This window comes from Apaloderma vittatum, unplaced genomic scaffold (genome assembly GCF_000703405.1).
Source record: "Apaloderma vittatum isolate BGI_N311 unplaced genomic scaffold, ASM70340v1 scaffold5166, whole genome shotgun sequence".
In the NCBI taxonomy this organism is placed as follows: domain Eukaryota; kingdom Metazoa; phylum Chordata; class Aves; order Trogoniformes; family Trogonidae; genus Apaloderma; species Apaloderma vittatum.
The window spans coordinates 15268-33602 of NW_009722206.1; the positions used below are offsets into that span (position 1 = coordinate 15268).

An 18335-nucleotide genomic window follows, 5' to 3' on the forward strand; every position below is an offset into this window, starting at 1 on the left:
TAAATCTGAAAGGTTACTTCAAAAGACCTATGTGACAGCCTCCATCTCCTGCTGTGGTAGCTTCTTGATGTGAGTGTCTGAAATTCCCTTTCCAGAGATTATAAGAAACCCAGGCTATTTTGAGGGTGTTGTTTTCCTTTTGTATGCATGTGTAAGTGGTTCACTCAATGGAGTTAAAAAGATGAGGTTTAACTGATGAACTGAAGCCTTCTCCTTGTCCACATTGGCCTTTTCAGTTCTAGGAAAGCATCGGTGTCTGAGAAGAGAGTTTATAGAATGTGTTCAGTCTAAATGTTTTTGCTGACTTCATCTGAAGTTTGGCAGGTGTGGTTCTGCCCATCATTGGAACAGGACTTGGCTTGCTTTCCGTGCCCAGCAGAGTGAAAAATCAAGGGCCTGTAAATCTGGGTACACTGCAAAGGCTGTAATTCATTTGGCTTTCCTTAAATGTCCCTAAATGGCTGGCAGTTACAAATCAGTAGTCTTATTTTACAAAGTTTAATTGGAATGAATGTGGACTGATTGAAGGTCTTTGATAGGTTAAAGCTAAGCCATGAAACCCTTGAGCCAACCTATCAAAAGCAGAAAGTCTTAATGTGGGCTAGTAACTCATTTGATGCTAATGGTATGAGAAGACTCTTTCTAAAACAAGCATGAAATACACTTCCCTAATTATTAGACTTACTACAGTTGAGTAAGTTTATGGTAGGTTCAAATTGCTTGCCTTAATGTAACTGGAAGGAACAATGAGTAAATGGAGCCCCGGATTGTGTACTTTGGGCTCTGCAATAGCTAATAAAAGCTGGCCAATAAAAAGGTCTTTGCTCTTGTTCCTGTGTAAAGGTCTCGTGTTTATGTGATGGCAACAACTGTCAGGTATTTTTCAGTTGTCCAGTTTGGCTGTGAGCCGGTACATTGTAGAATAGCTGATTTCCTTGCTGTAATTTTGGAAGTTCAAAGTGACTTTGTAACTTCTTTTTAAATGGGATTTATAAAAGTAGGGGTCTAATGGTATTTGTCTGCTAGAGCTGAGTACAGACAGGACCTGTGCTGTGTAAGTGTCACTTAACTTTACCACTAATCTTGGTGCTACAGCACCACCTGCTATTCTTGCTGTAGGTTTTGCAAGTGAAAATGGAATTATTTTTATGGTGTAGTGGTTTGTAAATTACTGGGGCAGTTTAGTTTTAAAACCTTAAACTTGTGCTTTTGTGAATCAAATTAAATAGACTGAAACCTTCAGAACTGAGAGATTAGGATATAAATTCAATGTCATCTCGTTCCAGGGAAGAAGCTGTGTTAGAAATGGGTGTGGACTCAGCAGTCCTTCCTTCTACTCTCTTCAGGGACAGAAACTTTTTTTTTTTGGTCCTGAAAAGGCAAATTAAAATGCTGGATTATGTAAGGCAGAGCACACAGATACTTGGAATGCTGATGAATAGCAGAGGTTTAAGTGATGAGTGTGTTTAATTGTGTTTTTCTTAAGTAAAACTTTATGCCACTTAAGGGATCAAGCTTAAGCACTCACATGAATTACTCTTTGGGAGTAGCTTACCAAATGGCCTTGGGAATATCTCCAGCCAAGAGTAGTATGCCTTGCAATACAGGTAACGTTGGATTGGCATTTTAGTGTTCCCTTGTCAATTTGAAATGCCAAAAATTTGTCTGGCCTTTAGAGAATGTGCTGTGCTTAATTGTCTTTCCGTGGACTTGCCAGCTTGATGACAGCTTCCGGTCAACAGGCCACAGTGCTGGCTGTCCCCAGGTTTGTCCTGTGAGTTTAGGAGAGTCGGATGGACTTCCAGTTCTCAGTGTGTTCGTTAGACTTGGGTGACTTAGTGAACCAGGCCTGTACTGGAGCTGAGTTCTGTGTGTTTGGGTCCAGACTTGGAGCTCTCAGTGGCAGAAGTGCATGGGTTTGTAGGCTCCGTGGGTGTTTGGATGGGACATGCCTGCTGAATGAGGGTGGGAATTAGAGCCGGTAAGTAGGTGATGCTCTTGCTTAAGGGTAGATGATTAAGCCTGGGACTTCACAGTTGCCAAGTGAGGCCAGGTTGCTGACTGATTGAAAAGTAATTGAAAAACTGGAATAATGTGTGACACAGAAGGGAAAGGAGGTGTTGGCTGGTGAAAGAGGAAGTCCCCTTCTGACCCTTTCAGGGGTAGCGCTCAAATTGGCTGGAGTTTATGGTGTAATCCAAGGTAAGTGGATTTGAAAGAAATGTCATGTGGTGCTTGCTTGGTGTCAGGAGCAACACTTTCTGTGCTCATAGTAAGTACTAGGGTTTTGTTGTTTTTTGGGGTTTTTTTTTGTGTTGTGGGGGTTTTCTTGTTTTTTGGTTTTTGGGGTTTTTTTACCAAACCAAAAATTTTATCAGTACATTTAAGCTGGCAAATGGCAGGTTAATTGCTAACGAGAGAAGTACTCTTAATATGTCTTAGCGAAACATCTTGTATTTTGCAGAAGGGAGAAATGATTGCTGTCTTCTGTGGTGTTTTTTCTCTAATTATGTTCAGTGTTTGTAAAACAGTTATAAATGCCTTACATGAAAGATGCTAGAGGAGCGTAATAGTATTACTTTGAATGATGTGTGTCTCTGTGATTGATACCAAAGTACCTGATGCTCTTGTTTTGCAGTTTCACAGTATCAGCTTTGTCTTGAATGTGGTTTGTGTGTGCACACTTATGTTAATCTATGCGTATGAACTTCCTGCCTAGTGACTTTTGAATCTACTTGAGCATGCAAGTTAAAGTAGTTCAGGTTCCTCTCAGAAAAAACTGTAATTTGTATTGGTGGTGCAGTGCAGATTGATTTAGGCTTCTCCCGTTCTCTTGTCCACAGCAATTGGAGCAGATCCAGAAGGAGCTAAGTGTTCTGGAAGAAGATATTAAACGAGTAGAGGTGAGGTGCCCAGACATTGTTCTGACTCTGGCAATTTTTCATTTTCGTCAAGCTGTCTGCCTTGCTGTTGGGGCTGCTGCGTTAAATTTATGACATTTGAGTCAGTAATGGGAAAATGAACAGATGATGTTCTTTAATTTGTTCCTTTAGTTGATGTGTGCAAGCTGCAGGTTGGTACAAGCGGGCTTTGTTGAAATCTAGCTCTTATGTAATCATATCTCTAAATTTCTTTGTGTCGGTAGTAAGTGTTTTAGAACAATTGCTAGAAATCAGCAGCCAACATTGATCATAATTTATGATTTTTTTTTTATTACATTGCGGTATTCTGGCTATTTGCACAGGCTATTTAAGTCTTAGCAGCATGCCGCTCTAGAAATCAACAGCCAACATATTGATCATAATTTATGATTTTTTTTTATTACATTGCGGTATTCTGGCTATTTGCACAGGCTATTTAAGTCTTAGCAGCATGCCGCTCTTAAAATGGAGAGATATTGTGGGTGCTCAAAAGATCCATAGTGCAGACACTGGGTAAGAGCAGAACCAGCTCCTGCTGCATGTCAAAAGCAACGCGATCTGCCACCTCCTGATGTAATTCCCTTAATTCTTTAATGATTGAGATTTTTTGCTAAGAAATGTTCTCCAGATATTTGTAGACTCATGAGCTCAATCCTTCTGTCTTTACTCAGTTCTTAAATTCTTCCTTGCTCCTTTCTTCTAATCATTCTAGTGTTTTGATCATGGAGTAGGAAACTGATGTTTCGGGAATGCGTCAGGCTGCCACCTCTCAAAATAGCGTTCCCTTAGAGCTTCGTGGGGATCAGTTTGTAGGTCCGCTTCTGCGTTCTTGCTTGTCTTGAGCAGTCAGCATGAGCTTCCAACCACTGCCCAAAAGCTTTTTGGATTTCTTCACTTCCAGTTTATATGCGTGCTGATGAATTATCAAAATATAAATAGAGCCAACAATTGCAGGAATTTCCCTTCAGCTGATAGCTATGCAAATTGTAACTCGGGGTACATAATGTCATTTTTCAAACCTATTTCTCTGACTGTTCCTCAGCTCTTGGGAAATAAGTATACCTTAGCATGTTTCCTTGAGCCTGGTAAAATAGATCTGCAGCTGTAGGAGGAGCTATTCCCAAAGCTGCTGGCATCCCTCAAAGAATATGTAGGTACCTGCTTTTATGCTCTTTAATCAGGCACTTCAGTGGCCTGCAGGTGGGGATTCATATCTGGTGGATGAGGGTGACCTTGGCTCTGACCTCTAAAGCCCGGGCTCTCTCTTGTCACAAATACCCTACTTTCTGTGTAACAGCTAATGGACACCTAGTGGGAATTTGAAAAAGCAGCAGTGATGTTGCCCTGGAACACTTTGCCCCCCTAACTAATGAGCTGCAGTATCCTGCATAGCTTCCATTTCTCAGACGGATGAAAGAAACAGCCGCACACTGGGCACACAGCAGTGATTTAGTCTGGCAGCGACAAAGCCAAGTTTATCCACAAAATTTGTCTCTTGTGCACTTGCCCCGCAGAAGAGCGATAGATCCCTTTTCTTAAGGTCTGGGGCATGATACCACCTTTGCCCTGTCTGTTCTTGCCGTGACCCATATCCAGCACAAGTTCTCGGCTGCAAAGCCTGTTAGGTGAGTCTGCACGTATCTCCAATGTGGTTACAGCTTGCTTGTTCTGCCATGGTTGAGGGAGGCGTTGGCTTAGAGACACTTGGGTGGTAACCAAAATCCACTGCTTTTTCAAGTATAAACTCCAGAACTGCGCTGCAATTGTAGGATTTTTTTGAAACTCAGTTGGAACAATAACCCCCCCAAGAAAAAAAAATCCAAGAAAATCGGTATTTCTTGAAGTATAACGATGACTTCTAGGTGAGAGTTGAATAAATGTACATATGGTTGGTTATCTACTTGGAAAAATCAAAAATAAGAAAAATCTACGTGAACAATGTGTGTTAGACTGCCTCCTGTTTGTTTTGCCAGCGTTGCTGTAACCTGACTTTTTATTTCAGGAAATGAGTGGCTTGTACTCGCCAGTGAGTGAGGACAGTACGGTGCCGCAGTTTGAGGCTCCCTCCCCCTCACACAGGTATGGAACCTGGACGTCAGGCTGTACGTACTGCACTCTGCTCGCTAGTCCTCTCAGTGCCATGCGCAGAACACAAGCTAAACTAGTTTTTGAGTGCTGTCTGGTACTTCTTTGTGCTGCTGCTTTATTGCTATAAACTTTGTGAACAAGGCAGTGAGGAAAAAGCCATCAAAGGCTGGAGTTGCGTGAAAAGTTGATTCCAAGCTAGCTGCTGGGGAAACCTGATAGTTTTAAGTGTACTGTGGATTAGTTAACGTACACTAAGCCTTCACAGTGGTATGAAATATAACTGTTAAATACATGCTACCTTTTCTGAACGTTACGCAGTTCTGTCTGGCCTATGAAATGTCTTAATTTTGTATGACACTGGTGTCCTCTGGCTTCCCCACTCAGTGTGAATAGCCAAAGGCATGGGCTGACGGCATCCAAACTTAAAATGTACAGCCTATTGATTCTGTTTATCTGCTGTCTGTTTTGATTTCATGAAATGCCTTTCTAATAACATATTTTCAATGTGAATTTTTGTCTGGGATATTGTGTAGTCTAGTTTCTTGATGATAAAATTGCAGATGCTTCTTTTGTCCAAGTTGCGTGTGCCAGAGTTTGAAGCGCTCTGCTTCTTTATAGCCGTGCTTTTTGGTTGCTGTCTGATTTCACAGGGCCAAGTTACGTTATTAAATGGTTGTCCCTCCTGCCTCTTAGTAGTTGAGTTCTCTATGCTCATTGACTTTTGTTATAAAATTGTGCTGGTACCTTTTCTGCAATTAGCAGCTCTAAACCTAATAGCCCAGAAGTAAGTAAGAAAAAACAATCAAGTTTCCCTGCCACAGAGGTGTAGATACAGCGCTCTGGTGCAGAGCCTGGCCATATTGGCTGGCATTTCTTACCAAGTTGCTATTTCTAGACACTGAGCCCAGAATCTCTCATATTTCTGTGTAGCTCTGGCTGGCCCTCAGGGAAAAGGCAGGGATATGGCCGAGATAGATGAGGAGAGTGTTATTCTTCTCTTCAGTGCTTGTTTAATATTTTTGGGCGCAGGTGTGTGTTTTGACTTGGGTTATTGCTATTTTGCCAAGCAGCAGTTTTGTGAAGCTGCTGAGATTCTTGTCAGGTTGCACGAGGTTTCTGGTTCTTGGCTGTTAAAGAGATTGCTTGTGGTTTGCTGTGTGGTGCTGCTGCTTGGGGAAAACTTGAGCACTGGTTGGGCTGAGTTTGTTAGACATTGAATGTTTTCAGGACTAGAAACATTTTTTAACAGGACATTGTACTTACGAATAGAAACGCTATCTCTCTGACTTGAGCCAAGCTGACAGATGAGCTCCCAAAGAACTTTTTTTTGTCTCTTGAAAGCTGAAATAACATTTCAACCCCAAGAGTTTTGGTGAAGGAGTTGGGGGGCGGGGAGAAGGAACCTGCTGTGAGACCTATGCTGGTTTCAGTCTGCTGAGAATTTCTTATTCCTTTATACCTGTTTATTTCATGTTCTAGGGTCAGTTATTCTCAATTCTTGCTTTTGAAGATGTGAGATGGTGTCTAAAACATCTTTAGATTGATGCCCTTCATCTGAGGTCTGCTGGGAGGTTGCTGGGGTTAGACCACCATGGGGGCAGACCATGGGCTCCCTTTCTTACCCAGTTGTCTTACTGGGTTCAGTCTTGGCTGTGTATTGAACTTCTGGGTCTTTCCTCTGGCACAGCATGCCAGGGGTGTGATACAATAGGATATTTAAAGGTTTTCTAGGGTATGTGGGGTTGAGAAGACTCCTCTTCTGTTTCTTAATGACATTCCTGTGCTAAGAACTAGTCTTGAGTGGTTGAAGAGGAACTAGCATATGAAGCAAGTATCTAAATAGGCATCAGTTGTAACTTCTGTCCCCACCCTATCCTGAGAGTTTGTGTAATCTGAGTAACTGAATTGGTGTGAATTACCAGAACTCTGGTTCTGGAAAGGTCTACCACTTAAAATTCATTTTCTTGGCATCATTAAATGTAGGTTTGAGGGAGTATCTCAAAACTGTAACTTTGATTCCTCCTTGGAAAGAATGCTGGAGGACAGCTGATAGGAGCTTTAAAATACATTGTTTTCTCAGTTCTGTTAGCTAAAATACTTAATTTCCAAAGTCCATTTTAGAGATGCTGTGAACCACTAAGGATGAAATACAAATATACTTTGAGGTGGTTTCCCTTCCATGTTAAAATGTTATTAAACTTGCAGTGACTTTTTATCAGTGAATTAAAGTAGTGTGTTTAAATGGGAATATGACTTGTTAACATGCTTAACACTCAGCTAATGAAATATAATTGTATGAAATTTTGCTAATATGTCTTCTAAATAGTACAAGGTTATCATAGACCTGTGCTGAGATTGGGGAAAAAAAATCTCTTTAGCCTTTGAATCTTAAGTTCAAGAAAATAGAATTCTTCTGGAGTTTGATTTTATCTGATCTCTAATGACTTACCCTTATTCACCTATTTCCTCCAAATCACAGGCTTGCTTTATTAATTCTCTGTTTCTTTTCACTGTTTGTAGCTTTTTCTTTTCCACCCCATGCTCTTAATATCTTTGAACTGTGAAATTACTGTGCCTCCCCCCATCTTCCTTAAGTTCTTCGGCAAAAGAACGAATACAGCTATCATGTTCAATACGTTCTCAGCTTCAAGAAACACGTGTTTTCCCTTATGCCGGTACAGGGGATGATGAAATATTAAATTGGGTAATAGCACAGCACTTGTTTACAGGGTTGCGGATTGTTGGGCTTGTATACTAATAGAGACCGCGGGAAAGAATAAGGGAAGAGAACAAATAGTTCTGTGAGCGGGCGCGTGTGCTATTTTTGCTATTGGAAAATGGTGCAAAAACAGGAGATACAAAAAAGCAACCTCCCCGTGCCTCCATATCCAGGCACTAACAGCAATAACAAGCTATTGCTCTAATAGGAGTTTCTGGGGAAAGATTCTGATCTAAAAATTAGTTGCCTGGTAACTCTGATTCAGTTGCCGAAAGCCTGATCTCCTTCCCCTCCATTTGTTCTAATTACCCCCTCCCGCCCCCGTAAGGGTGTAACAAGTGGGATTTATGGCCTGCAGGTTGCTGCATTTGTGTTGTTGCTGTTCCAGGTTTTTAAATATGTCATGTCAGTGTAGCTGAAGTTCCTAATTGAACCTAATGTTGACAGCTTTTTAAAAAGAATTCAGAGGCAATTTTTGTCATTTTCTAATGATTTGCAGCCTGTTTCTAAAAGGGAGGGTGTTTGAGCGTGTGGCAGTTAACCGGCTACAGGCACTGCACAGAAAACACTTGGAATTTGTATTCTGGTTAGGGAGATGACGTCTGTGCTCTTGAAGGCTTTATATCACCAGACAACCCGCAGCAAACCGAGACCAGACACTATAAGTCTCTGTGTTTTGCTGTTAATTGCTCCTGTACCTGTCTCGGAGTGGAGCCCTTCTTCATCGCTTCCCATCCGAGTCTTACTCGTGCTTTCCCGGCAGGATCTGCTGTGTGCGTTTTATTTCATGTGGCCATGTTTCGAGCTCATTGTCCCCAACCAGGCCTGAAATGGTTCCACTGTTTTCTCCCGTGCAATAACTTGCAGCAAATAATGATTTTTATCCTTCAGCTTTTCTTGGTTTGCAGCTTCTGTCTTGCCTGTAACAGAAGCCAAATCAATCTCATCTTAGAAGTTAACCACTAATGAGACTTAAAAACATCTTCTGTTTCTACTTCTTTCCTCTTCCAGGGGAGCTTTAAAACATTCAGAAAATGCTTAAGCACTAGTACCGCTGTTTCACCCTTCTAGACTTACAGGTGCCCTGGCTGGCGTTTCAGCCAAACCGCTTGTTTTATGACCAAAATGTCAAGTCTGCGTATCGGTGCTGGCAGCTGTTACATAAACATCAATATGTACAATCGTCTTTGACGAAATGGGACCTCTGTCAGTGTTCTGGAAGCTTTTTAGAGAAACCATCAGCTTTCCAAGCAATGCTCAACTCTGAGGTTACCCTGTAAGCAAGATTTATGAACCCAGATAGGTTTCTTCTCTGCCCAAGCCACAGCACATAGCAGAAGGGAGTGATAAAGACTTTTAGAAATGAATTGTGTACTAACCTTTACTTGTCCTACAAGTATTTTAAATTTGAGTTTTAAGGGTGCTTTAACCTGGCTCTGGTGTCTTGCTGCGAGAGCTAAATATTTTGCCCATGTGTGCAAGAATACTGAACCATCTGTCTTCTGCTTATTGTCAGTAGATCCTTTTGCATTTCTGAAAGTTAAAATCTCCTGAGTTTGTGTATGTGTGCAGTGTTTTGAAAAACAGAGATTTAAGATATGTTGTGTCAGTATAGATACTATGAACCTATATATGGTGTAATATTTTCTAATAAGAGTAATCTCAGCTATTTTTTCATTTATTTCTGGATTTCATTGTGTGTGTCTCTTGTGTGTACGTTCAGAGATGTCTTGGACTACTAGTGGCTGGCCCAGCCTTAACCCACGACAGGCTGTCTTAAGCTGATTTCTTTAGCCTTTCTCTTGAGAGTGCTATTTCAAATGCCATGGCATTAAACTTTTTTTTAAAAACGAACTGAAAACTGATGGTAGCATGTTATTGTCAGAATGTCTTATCCTGCATATTTCATACCGAAGATATGCTTTTGCATTCTAATCAGAAATTATTCGATTGCATTGCACATAACTGTGTGTGACAGCATTTTGCTCTAGGAGATCCCTATATTTAAGAAAAAAAAATTCCTCTCAAGCCCACAAATGAAAAATAACCTTGTGTTTCCTGTCTAAAATGACTTTCAAAAGCAAATACGCTGCAGGATGTAAAGGGGGGAATAGCAAACTGGTGAAGAATTGCAAGGGGTGGTTGTGCAGTAATTTAAGCAGACTATTTCTTTTGGTTTTGCAGTAGTATTATCGACTCCACAGAGTATAGCCAGCCTCCAGGCTTCAGTGGCAGTTCCCAGGTAAGGTAATACGTGTGTCTGTGCACCGTGGGGTCGGGAGAGTCAGTGTGGAGGTTGGGCAGAGATTGGGCACAACTGTGTCCAGCTCCAGGGTCACCTCAAGCCTTGCAAGTGCTTTTAACTGGTTTATATGGGCAAACCTGAGCCAAGACTGCAGCTGTAGGAATGACTGTTCATGATTGTGACTGTCCACCCTGACACCATCGAAGAAATCTGGTGCAATGTGTTTAGACATCTGACTTTGTTCTCAGAGGTCGGGCTTTTGAGCAAGTGGAGTTATCTTTTGCTCTTTATCTCTTCTCCCAAGTGGGCAGCACTAGGGAAAGGAGGTAAATCCCTGACCCTTTGCATTGACTTAAATAACTTTGGATCAAGCTTGACTCTCAAAACGAGAAACATTCGTTCTCCAAACATACAGCCATTTTGTAGTTTGTCCTTATTTAGGACCTTACAAACTGCATTGGAAATCCACACAGAGGGTAAAACCAGTTTTGATCCAGGTGGGTAGGAGGATTGGTTATGTGCCAGCTCACGCCTTTGGTGCTCTCTGGTGGCAGTGGCCCGGCCATGGCACACAGCAGCATGGAACTGGTAAATTAACATGTAGAAGTGCTGTTGGATCTTATTTGATGGAGTAGCTGATGCAAAGAAGAACCTTATTTTTGGGCCAATGGGCATATATGTGTGCATGCAGGTTTTTTGGGTTTGGAGCCGTGTAAGTAATTGTTAACTAGAAAATTCTGTCTGTTGGTCTGTGGGGAAAATGCTTGTTGTTCCTGGTACCGTGGTCTTGGGAGGCTTTTGCTTGAACAAAGAACTGTTTCTCTACCTCACTTCAGAGAGCAAGGGAAATGTGGGTGGAGATTTTACCTTCAGGAGTGATGTGGTACAGTGTGTTTTGTTCTCCGCTGACACTACTTGTCTCAGTACTTTTCTTTCTATTTCAAAGACAAAATTAATAGCATAGCTATACTGTTGGTAAGTGCACAAAACAAACAACCTAGACTTCCTAGTCCCTCTGTATGACAGCCTTATTTGTGTGAGAATAATACTTTATCATCAAATGCAATTTCTTGTCCTCAAGAGTGCCAGATTTCTACTCTCTAGTGCAAGTTTTTGAATTAAACTTTAATATATGTTTGACTATGGAGTTGAAAGGATTCTTGGAGTTGAAAGGATTCTTCAAGTTAAACAGTTTGTTCAAAGGTAGTCTGATTTCAGCAATACTTTACCCTAAAAATAGTTTTAAGAATACAAATCCAATTGTGTTTTTTCTAATTGTCAGTCATGGCAAAAATCAACGATTGGGCACTGCTCTCAGTAAGAAGCTGTGTGAGGCTGCACGGCATAGCTTGCTTTCTTGATGTAATTACCTTGTGCATTGCTCACAAACATGTGCTTAGGGCAGAATTTATATACTGCAAGGCCAGAAGCTGAGTGTTGAAAGTAAGTAGTGGACAAGTTGCCCAGGCCCTGGGCAGTTCTGCGGATGTAGTGTGTGTAGTGACAGTACCTTTCTTTTCTGCTAGAAATAGGGAGCTTATGTGTAGTTATGAAGCTTTTACACAGTTTTTGGAGGACTCTTTAGAGCACCTGAGTTCAGAGAGTGAAATCAGTCTTGATAACAAAGTAATCCAAACTAATGTCCTCAGCTAGGACAGCGGTAGTTGTTTTAGAAGTTGAATAAAAATTGCTTCTGTATGTTTTATCTTTTCCCTTTTTTCCCTGCCCCTCACCTCCTGTTTGTCAGCATTGCTTAACAAGTAGTGCGGAAGCAGATTTCATAGAAACTGAATAAATGCTTTGGTAAAGCTTGAGCAGTTTAAAATGCTCAGCTGGGGAGGATCTGGGGAGGATCTGGTGAAGGTGGGTTAATGCAGTTTGCTTCCCAGCACAGCTGGGTCACCATGTGCCATCCCGACACCTGCTCTGGGGGAGGATCTTCCTCTGCAGAAGACCCAGAAGGTAACTGCACAGCAGGCAAATACTCACCACGATCAATTCCGTCCCGATGTCAGCTGGGCTTATCTAGCAGATCAGCCTCGGGCTTGGGTTATATTGCCCATCATCTCGCATGCAGCCTGTCTTAATCTGAGACTGAAGTGGTTGCTCTTTGACGCCCTTTGAGGTCATCCTGAGCCCTCATCACCCCTGACGTGCTGAGAGAGGCCAGAGCCCTTGCAGGCCGGTGTGCAAAAGTAATGGGAAGATGCCATAGCAGTGTTCTGTTAAACGTTTCTTAAAGCTGTGAAACTTTAGAAAATGGTAGTTAAAAGGCTTTGGAGGAGGAGTGCTTGCCAGCATTCCAGTTTAGTGTTGAGGTTGGAGTTGCTTTTGAGATGAAACGGGCTGTACAGACTGTACACGCTGTCAGCGTGCCTGATGTCCACGTACAGCCAGGGACCTCGAGTGGGAAGCCGTGCCTGGGGCTTTCATTGCTTAGGGTTTGCTTTTCCCCTAAAATGTGAAATTGATGTTCATATGGATCTAAGCAGAATTTGAGAGAGATGTAAACTCAGTTTGTTCTTGTTGGCTTGCTTGGTGGTTACAATGAGGGCTGTCTGGTCTCCCGCATGGATTGAGGGGGAGTTGTATGTGGTCAGGGAAATGGTTTAGGGAGCTTTGTGGTTCTTCAGTCTTCTAAAATTTGTCTGTTGGATTTGAATATGTGATAAATGAGACTTCTTAAATATAAACTGAAGCAAGGTGCTTTTCATGCTTCTTGGGTAGCAGAGGAGTTTGTTCCCGTTCCTTGCTAGTGATTAAAATGAGAAATACTGCATTTTTGCTTTTGTTTCAGGAGGAAAGCTTACTTCCATCATTTCAATCTTTTTGCTTCTAACCTGCTTGGGTAGGTTGGGAAGTGGCTTTAATGATGAGTTTCACAGACTTCTTTTCAATTAACCTTTGAGCTTCACAGTGTCTTCTGCTTCTCTCCTTATTTGCTTACTTGACAGAGAGTTACTGAGTTGCTTCAAAAGAAATAATGCAGTAACTAACTCTTTAAAATAAACAGCTCTTTTTAATGAGCTGTCTGCCAGGGAAGTATTGGTTGTACACTCTGTTTGATTTGTGAAGCTGGACGCAGGTTATCTTTGGCCTCTGCCGTCTATCTGTATAAATGCAAGACGTGACTCCCCAAGGGTTGCTGCTGTGCTGATAAATTTGCAAAGTTCAGGAAATGAGAACTGTCTAGAAGCAGCTTTTCTTGTTGTCAAGTTAAAGGTGCAAAATAGGACCCTAAGAATAACTGTTGGCAGTGGCAAGATCTTGATTTATTGTCATTTTACACTTCTGACCCTTCATGTATAATAGGAAATTTATAATTTGGTAAAATGTGTTGAAATGAAACCCAGGCCTGGCTTTACCATTCTGATGTGTTCTCACTTCTCCATTCAGACCAAAAAGCAGCCATGGTATAACAGCACACTGGCTTCACGACGCAAGCGGCTCACGGCTCATTTTGAGGACCTAGAGCAGTGCTATTTTTCCACCAGGATGACACGTGTCTCGGGTGAGTTCCTCTTGCACAGTGTTCAGCTTCTGGCGTCAGTGCCTAGTCCTCAGAAAAGACTTGCTTTGGGGAGAGCAGCTTTGCTTCTTCCTTGCTGGGGAGCGTAGCTATACATATTTGTGTGCTACTCAGATCATCCTGTTTTGCTTTTCTTGACCAGTCTTTGAAGTTGCTAAATTTAGAGAATTTGATCCTGTCACTTAGGAGGGGCACGTGTATTGCTTTGTAATCCTGTACTGTGAAGGGCACAACCTACAATAACCAATTTCACTGATACTCGCTCTGAAGATGCAAATGCTTGAAAGCAGCGCTTGCGTTGTCTTTCTACTAGATACGGTATAAACACAGTAGCTAAAACCATTGCTGTTGCAATACTACGGAGGCATAAATGTGAATTGATCATTTCCACTGTATTTAGCGTGGAATAGGACACTTGGAGGTTATGCTTTGTGTTGTCTAGAATGAGTCTTGGTTAACAAATGGCTTGGGGTATGGGAGCTGAGTGGGCAGCAGTGGTGTTGTCCCGGGGGACACGCCTCAGGTTTAAGGCTTGTTTTGTAGAATTAAAGATGTTTTCACAATTGCTGGGATTGCCTCATTCATAATTGAGTAACAGTGTGACAGCACTAGAGTAATTGTTGCCTAGTGGATGGATGGCCCGTAATTACATGACAAGATTCTCTCAAGAAATGAATGGGTCAAGTGGATGTCTTGAGAGGGAGGAGGGTTACTCTACAACCCCCGGGGAGGAAACCAGCTTGAGGGGGAAGAAAGTTTCAGGTAATGGGCTGTGGCCAGGCTAGAGACTTGCAGCACCAGGCTGCCAGCTGCAGCTCACAGGAGAGGTGACAGACTGCAGCGAGGAGCAGCAAGGCCTCAGGGGGTGGGAGAAACCTCCGAGGGACAAGGGGTAACCAAGGAGAGGCTGATGCAGCAGAGGATCTTTACTTGTAGCCTTGAAAGGTAAGGACCAACTTCCAAGGACAGAGATTAGGAAGGGAGCTGGGGTAGAAAACCCCTGGAGTTTTTTCTCTATGATTTTTTTTTTTTTGTCTTATTCACTTTAAAAATCAACTTTTTTATTTTTTTTAATTAAAAATTGGTTTTAAGTGTAAAGACTGCAACTTCTTTTAGGGGAGCTCACTTTTAGATATGTCTACATCTTCTACCTACTTCAGAGCAGTGACTGACTCGGTTCTCATCCTGAGCTGGTTGTGTGTGACCAGCCAATTTCCTGTGAAGTGCCAGCAAGTGCTTTACAGAACACAGCACTTCACGGACCAGACCAAGATGTTTTCATGCAGTGCTATCTTGGTGATGCATAACTGTTTATCTTAAAATAATACTTATTAACCGAGGATAACAAATGGGGCTTTTCCCAGCATTCCCTTGTAGAAGACATCTTTCTTCATAATTGGAACTATAAATATGAATGCGGTGAAGCTGCTTTTTGTATTCATATGTGTCAGCCGCACCAAGCGGAGGATTTGCAAGCACAGGTTTTCCTCATAAATAAGGAATAACCTGTGATACTTGATTAAGTTTTCTCCTCTTAAGTCATTTCTGTTTTCTGACACATTTTAAATAGGATTTAATGTGGATTTAGAGCTTTTTGCAAGTTGCTGTGACTGTTCTAGCAGGGAGCAGAGACATAATATAACTGTAATTATGAAATGGCCTTGTGCTTTGACGGGAAAAGTGTCTTGAGAAATAACACTCGGTTTTCCAGGCACAGATACAGAATAAATTGTACGAGGACTGTGTGCTTGATCTCTAAATAGGGGAGATGGAAAAGCAGCAGCTATTTGTTCCTATCAGAGCGCTGAATGAGTCTTTGAAAAACACTGATGTTTATGTGCTTTTTCTCAAACCGTTTCCTGTGGTGGTCAGGTGCTGATGATTTTAATTTGGCGCAGCACTTTGTTCATTTTGCCCCTTTTGATCCATCCGACATGGCTAATGTATATGCTAGTACCCTTAAACATGCTAATTACTAGCCTTCACTGTTCCTCTATGTGATCAAACATTAAATAGCGTGTAAGGGACACTTCAAAATGCCTTACAAGTGTAGAGCAGGATGATAATTTGTGATGGCAAGGAATTACCAGGGTGCAGAAAGTGATTATTCTCTCATGTTTTCCCACAAGAAATCACAGCTGTATTTTGCTTTGATAGATCAACCTCCTCCCTTTTTCACCCCAGCATTTCCAAAGCTTTCTGATAAGTGGAGCTTTGTTCCCTTATGCTGCTGATAAGACAAAAAAAAGGATATCTTAGTGGGTGGGATTTGATCTCGGCTGTACAAGTCGTGTGTGTGGCTTCTCTGATGCTGCAGCAGATACTGAGTTTAACAGGAGACGAGGTGAGCGGTGCCTGGAAGCGCAGGTGCTGTGTGTTAGTGCTGCGGGAGCAGCCAGAAAGGGCAGCTCCCGTAACTGGAGCAAAAAGACAGAATGAGGATTGGGAGCGTTAGAGGAGGGAAGTGAGGACTGCTGCAAATTCTGGGGGTTATTACAAAGCCTGAAGGCTCTGCCTAATGTTTGACTGCAGGTGTATGATCATATTAGGAACCCTGACTTGCCCATGCAGTGCCGCCCAAGTTAAAAATTTTTCCTTATTTAGGAAGTACTGAATTTCAGAATGGTTTAAGTGAAATTCTGTTCAGGCCAGAAAAAGATTGGGACTTCTGAAAAATCAAGGAATGACTTTTGACTACTTACAATTCAATTCAGTTTTACCTTTTGTAGTAAACTGTTCCGTTTCCCTCAGAATATTTATCATCGTTATTCAAGCTGGCTCGATTTCACCTTGTCTGCTGAAGGTCATGTTTTTCAAAAAACTTAACAGTATGAGGAGTCTTCTGGTTTCATGCTTGTCTTCCTTCTTCAGCACTGAAACAGCTCTGCTTTTGGAGTAACAAGATCAATATTTTTTTACTAAGTGTTCTGAATATAACTGATGCCAAATGTAGGCATACTGTAGCACAAGTATAGGGAGAGAAACATACTTTCACCTCTGTAGAAAACCAGATGTGTTCTTCACAGTGCATTTTGATACGCTTAAAGATTTTCTGTTAATCTATATGACCCATGGGCTCTGAATTTGAATAAAATAAATAAGCTTACCAGGTAAGCTGTATTTGTGATCTCCAGGCAGATTCTCAGTACAGTTAGGTTCACCCAGTGTTAAAGTGAAAAGACTTAATTTGTACTCTGAAAAATCATACTGCCTTCAGGGAGTGCTAGAGGTGAGAGAGAACCTGGTTTTGATCAGGAGTCCTGCCCAAATAGCAAGCAATAGTGTCCTGTGAGGATATACATATTTAGTTTTGTTTGTTTGTTTATTTGCTGTTTATCTTCTCTCTTTGTTTCTGTCCTCCCCAATGTTGCTGCCTCTCCCTAGATGACAGCAGAACCACAAGCCAGCTGGATGAGTTTCAGGAGTGTCTATCCAAGTTCACGCGCTACAATTCTGTCCGACCCCTGGCGACGCTCTCTTACGCCAGTGACCTCTACAATGGCTCCAGCATCGTGTCCAGGTAAGATGTGCTGCAGCTCTGACGGCACGTCTCACGCTGATAAACGCTGCCGAGGCAGAGTTAATAACCCGTGCTAAACAAGATAAAGTCTGCATGTAGAGAACACACTGCAGTCGCTTCCTAGAAATAGTTTTGTGGCTGTGTGATTCTTACTGATCTGCAAAGGCACTCCAGTACTACAGTAGTGCCTTTTCTTACCATTGATATTAGTGGAGACCAAATGCAGAACCTCTGAGGTGCCAGTGAGTATCTGGAGCTGTTGTGGTAAAACATGAAGCCGCTTGTAGTCTCAGTCCCTTTTGTGTTAGTATAGTTGTGTTGGAAACTAATGCAGTTCTAGCATTTTAAGAAACATCTATCTTGCTTGGTGTTGGTAGTTTCTGTGAATCTCTGGTGGTTAATCATTGTGTGTGGATCTGGTTGTAGTGGCAAATACTAAAACGCCAAGTTGTTTTTAACTGCGATTGCTTGAGCTCTTGAGCGTTGGAAGCTCTGTTTACAGTCTGAAGCACTAGTAAGAGGGTGGCTGTTGTAAAGCCGACTTGACAGATCTGTTCTTGCCAACAACAGCTCTGTATTCCCTGTCCTGTGGGGTAGTCACGTCCTGTGTTCCACTGCTGAAGCTTGGACCAGTTCAGACACTTAACTGATGGAAGGCCGTTGACTGTCTTTCAGCAGAATTACTTTCTTCAAGTTTGGTTCCCTGAACCAGCTCCCTTAGGAATCAGCCTTGAGACCACATGGGACAGGGAGAGGCTGGGACCCAGCAAGAGCCCTAACCTTAAATTTGTTTCAGCAGCTGTGGAAGCACACCCTGGGGGGACTTAGTTAGGCTGCGGTAGCTTGTTTGGGGCTGGTTGTGGTGGAAAAAGTGATGCAACATGGTAACTGCAAAATCTTTTTCTGCATGGCATATATGCAGGACCCATTAGCTTCTTACAGGCACGTTTCACAAATTTAAATGTGTTTGTTCACAGCGACCCTTTTGAGAGAGAGCGAAGTCGTATCATCTCCATTTTATACGTGGAGAGCAGGAGGCCCTAAGTGGCTGTGCTTGAGGTCTTGAAAGAAATGTTACAATGACACGAGTTGAAGCTGGGTTTTCTGAGCCTTAATGCCTTATGAAGGGGCTGTTTGGACAGTGACAGCAGAGCTTGAATAGTTATTGAAAGACCCCAAGAAATTTGCACTGCAAAAAAAATGGAGAGACACGTGTAGCATAGAATACATGTTGGGTTGGGGTTTGTTTTGTGGTCTTTTTTTCTTTTTCCAAGAAGCATTGATTCCTTAACTACTGCAATATGTAGCAGGAA

General features: G+C 42.1%; 1 protein-coding gene across 1 annotated transcript in view; it reads left to right on the plus strand.

The window, feature by feature from the left end:
* Positions 1-18335, plus strand: part of RFWD2 (ring finger and WD repeat domain 2, E3 ubiquitin protein ligase) — a gene marked incomplete at its 5' end in the record, with an annotated part of 119472 nt that overhangs the window by 14962 nt on the left and 86175 nt on the right. Inside the window, 5 exons of the mRNA XM_009871676.1 lie at positions 2844-2903; positions 4924-5000; positions 9913-9970; positions 13370-13484; positions 16887-17022. Of these exons, the coding sequence (XP_009869978.1) occupies positions 2844-2903; positions 4924-5000; positions 9913-9970; positions 13370-13484; positions 16887-17022 (446 nt within the window). The remainder of the gene's footprint in view (positions 1-2843; positions 2904-4923; positions 5001-9912; positions 9971-13369; positions 13485-16886; positions 17023-18335) is intronic.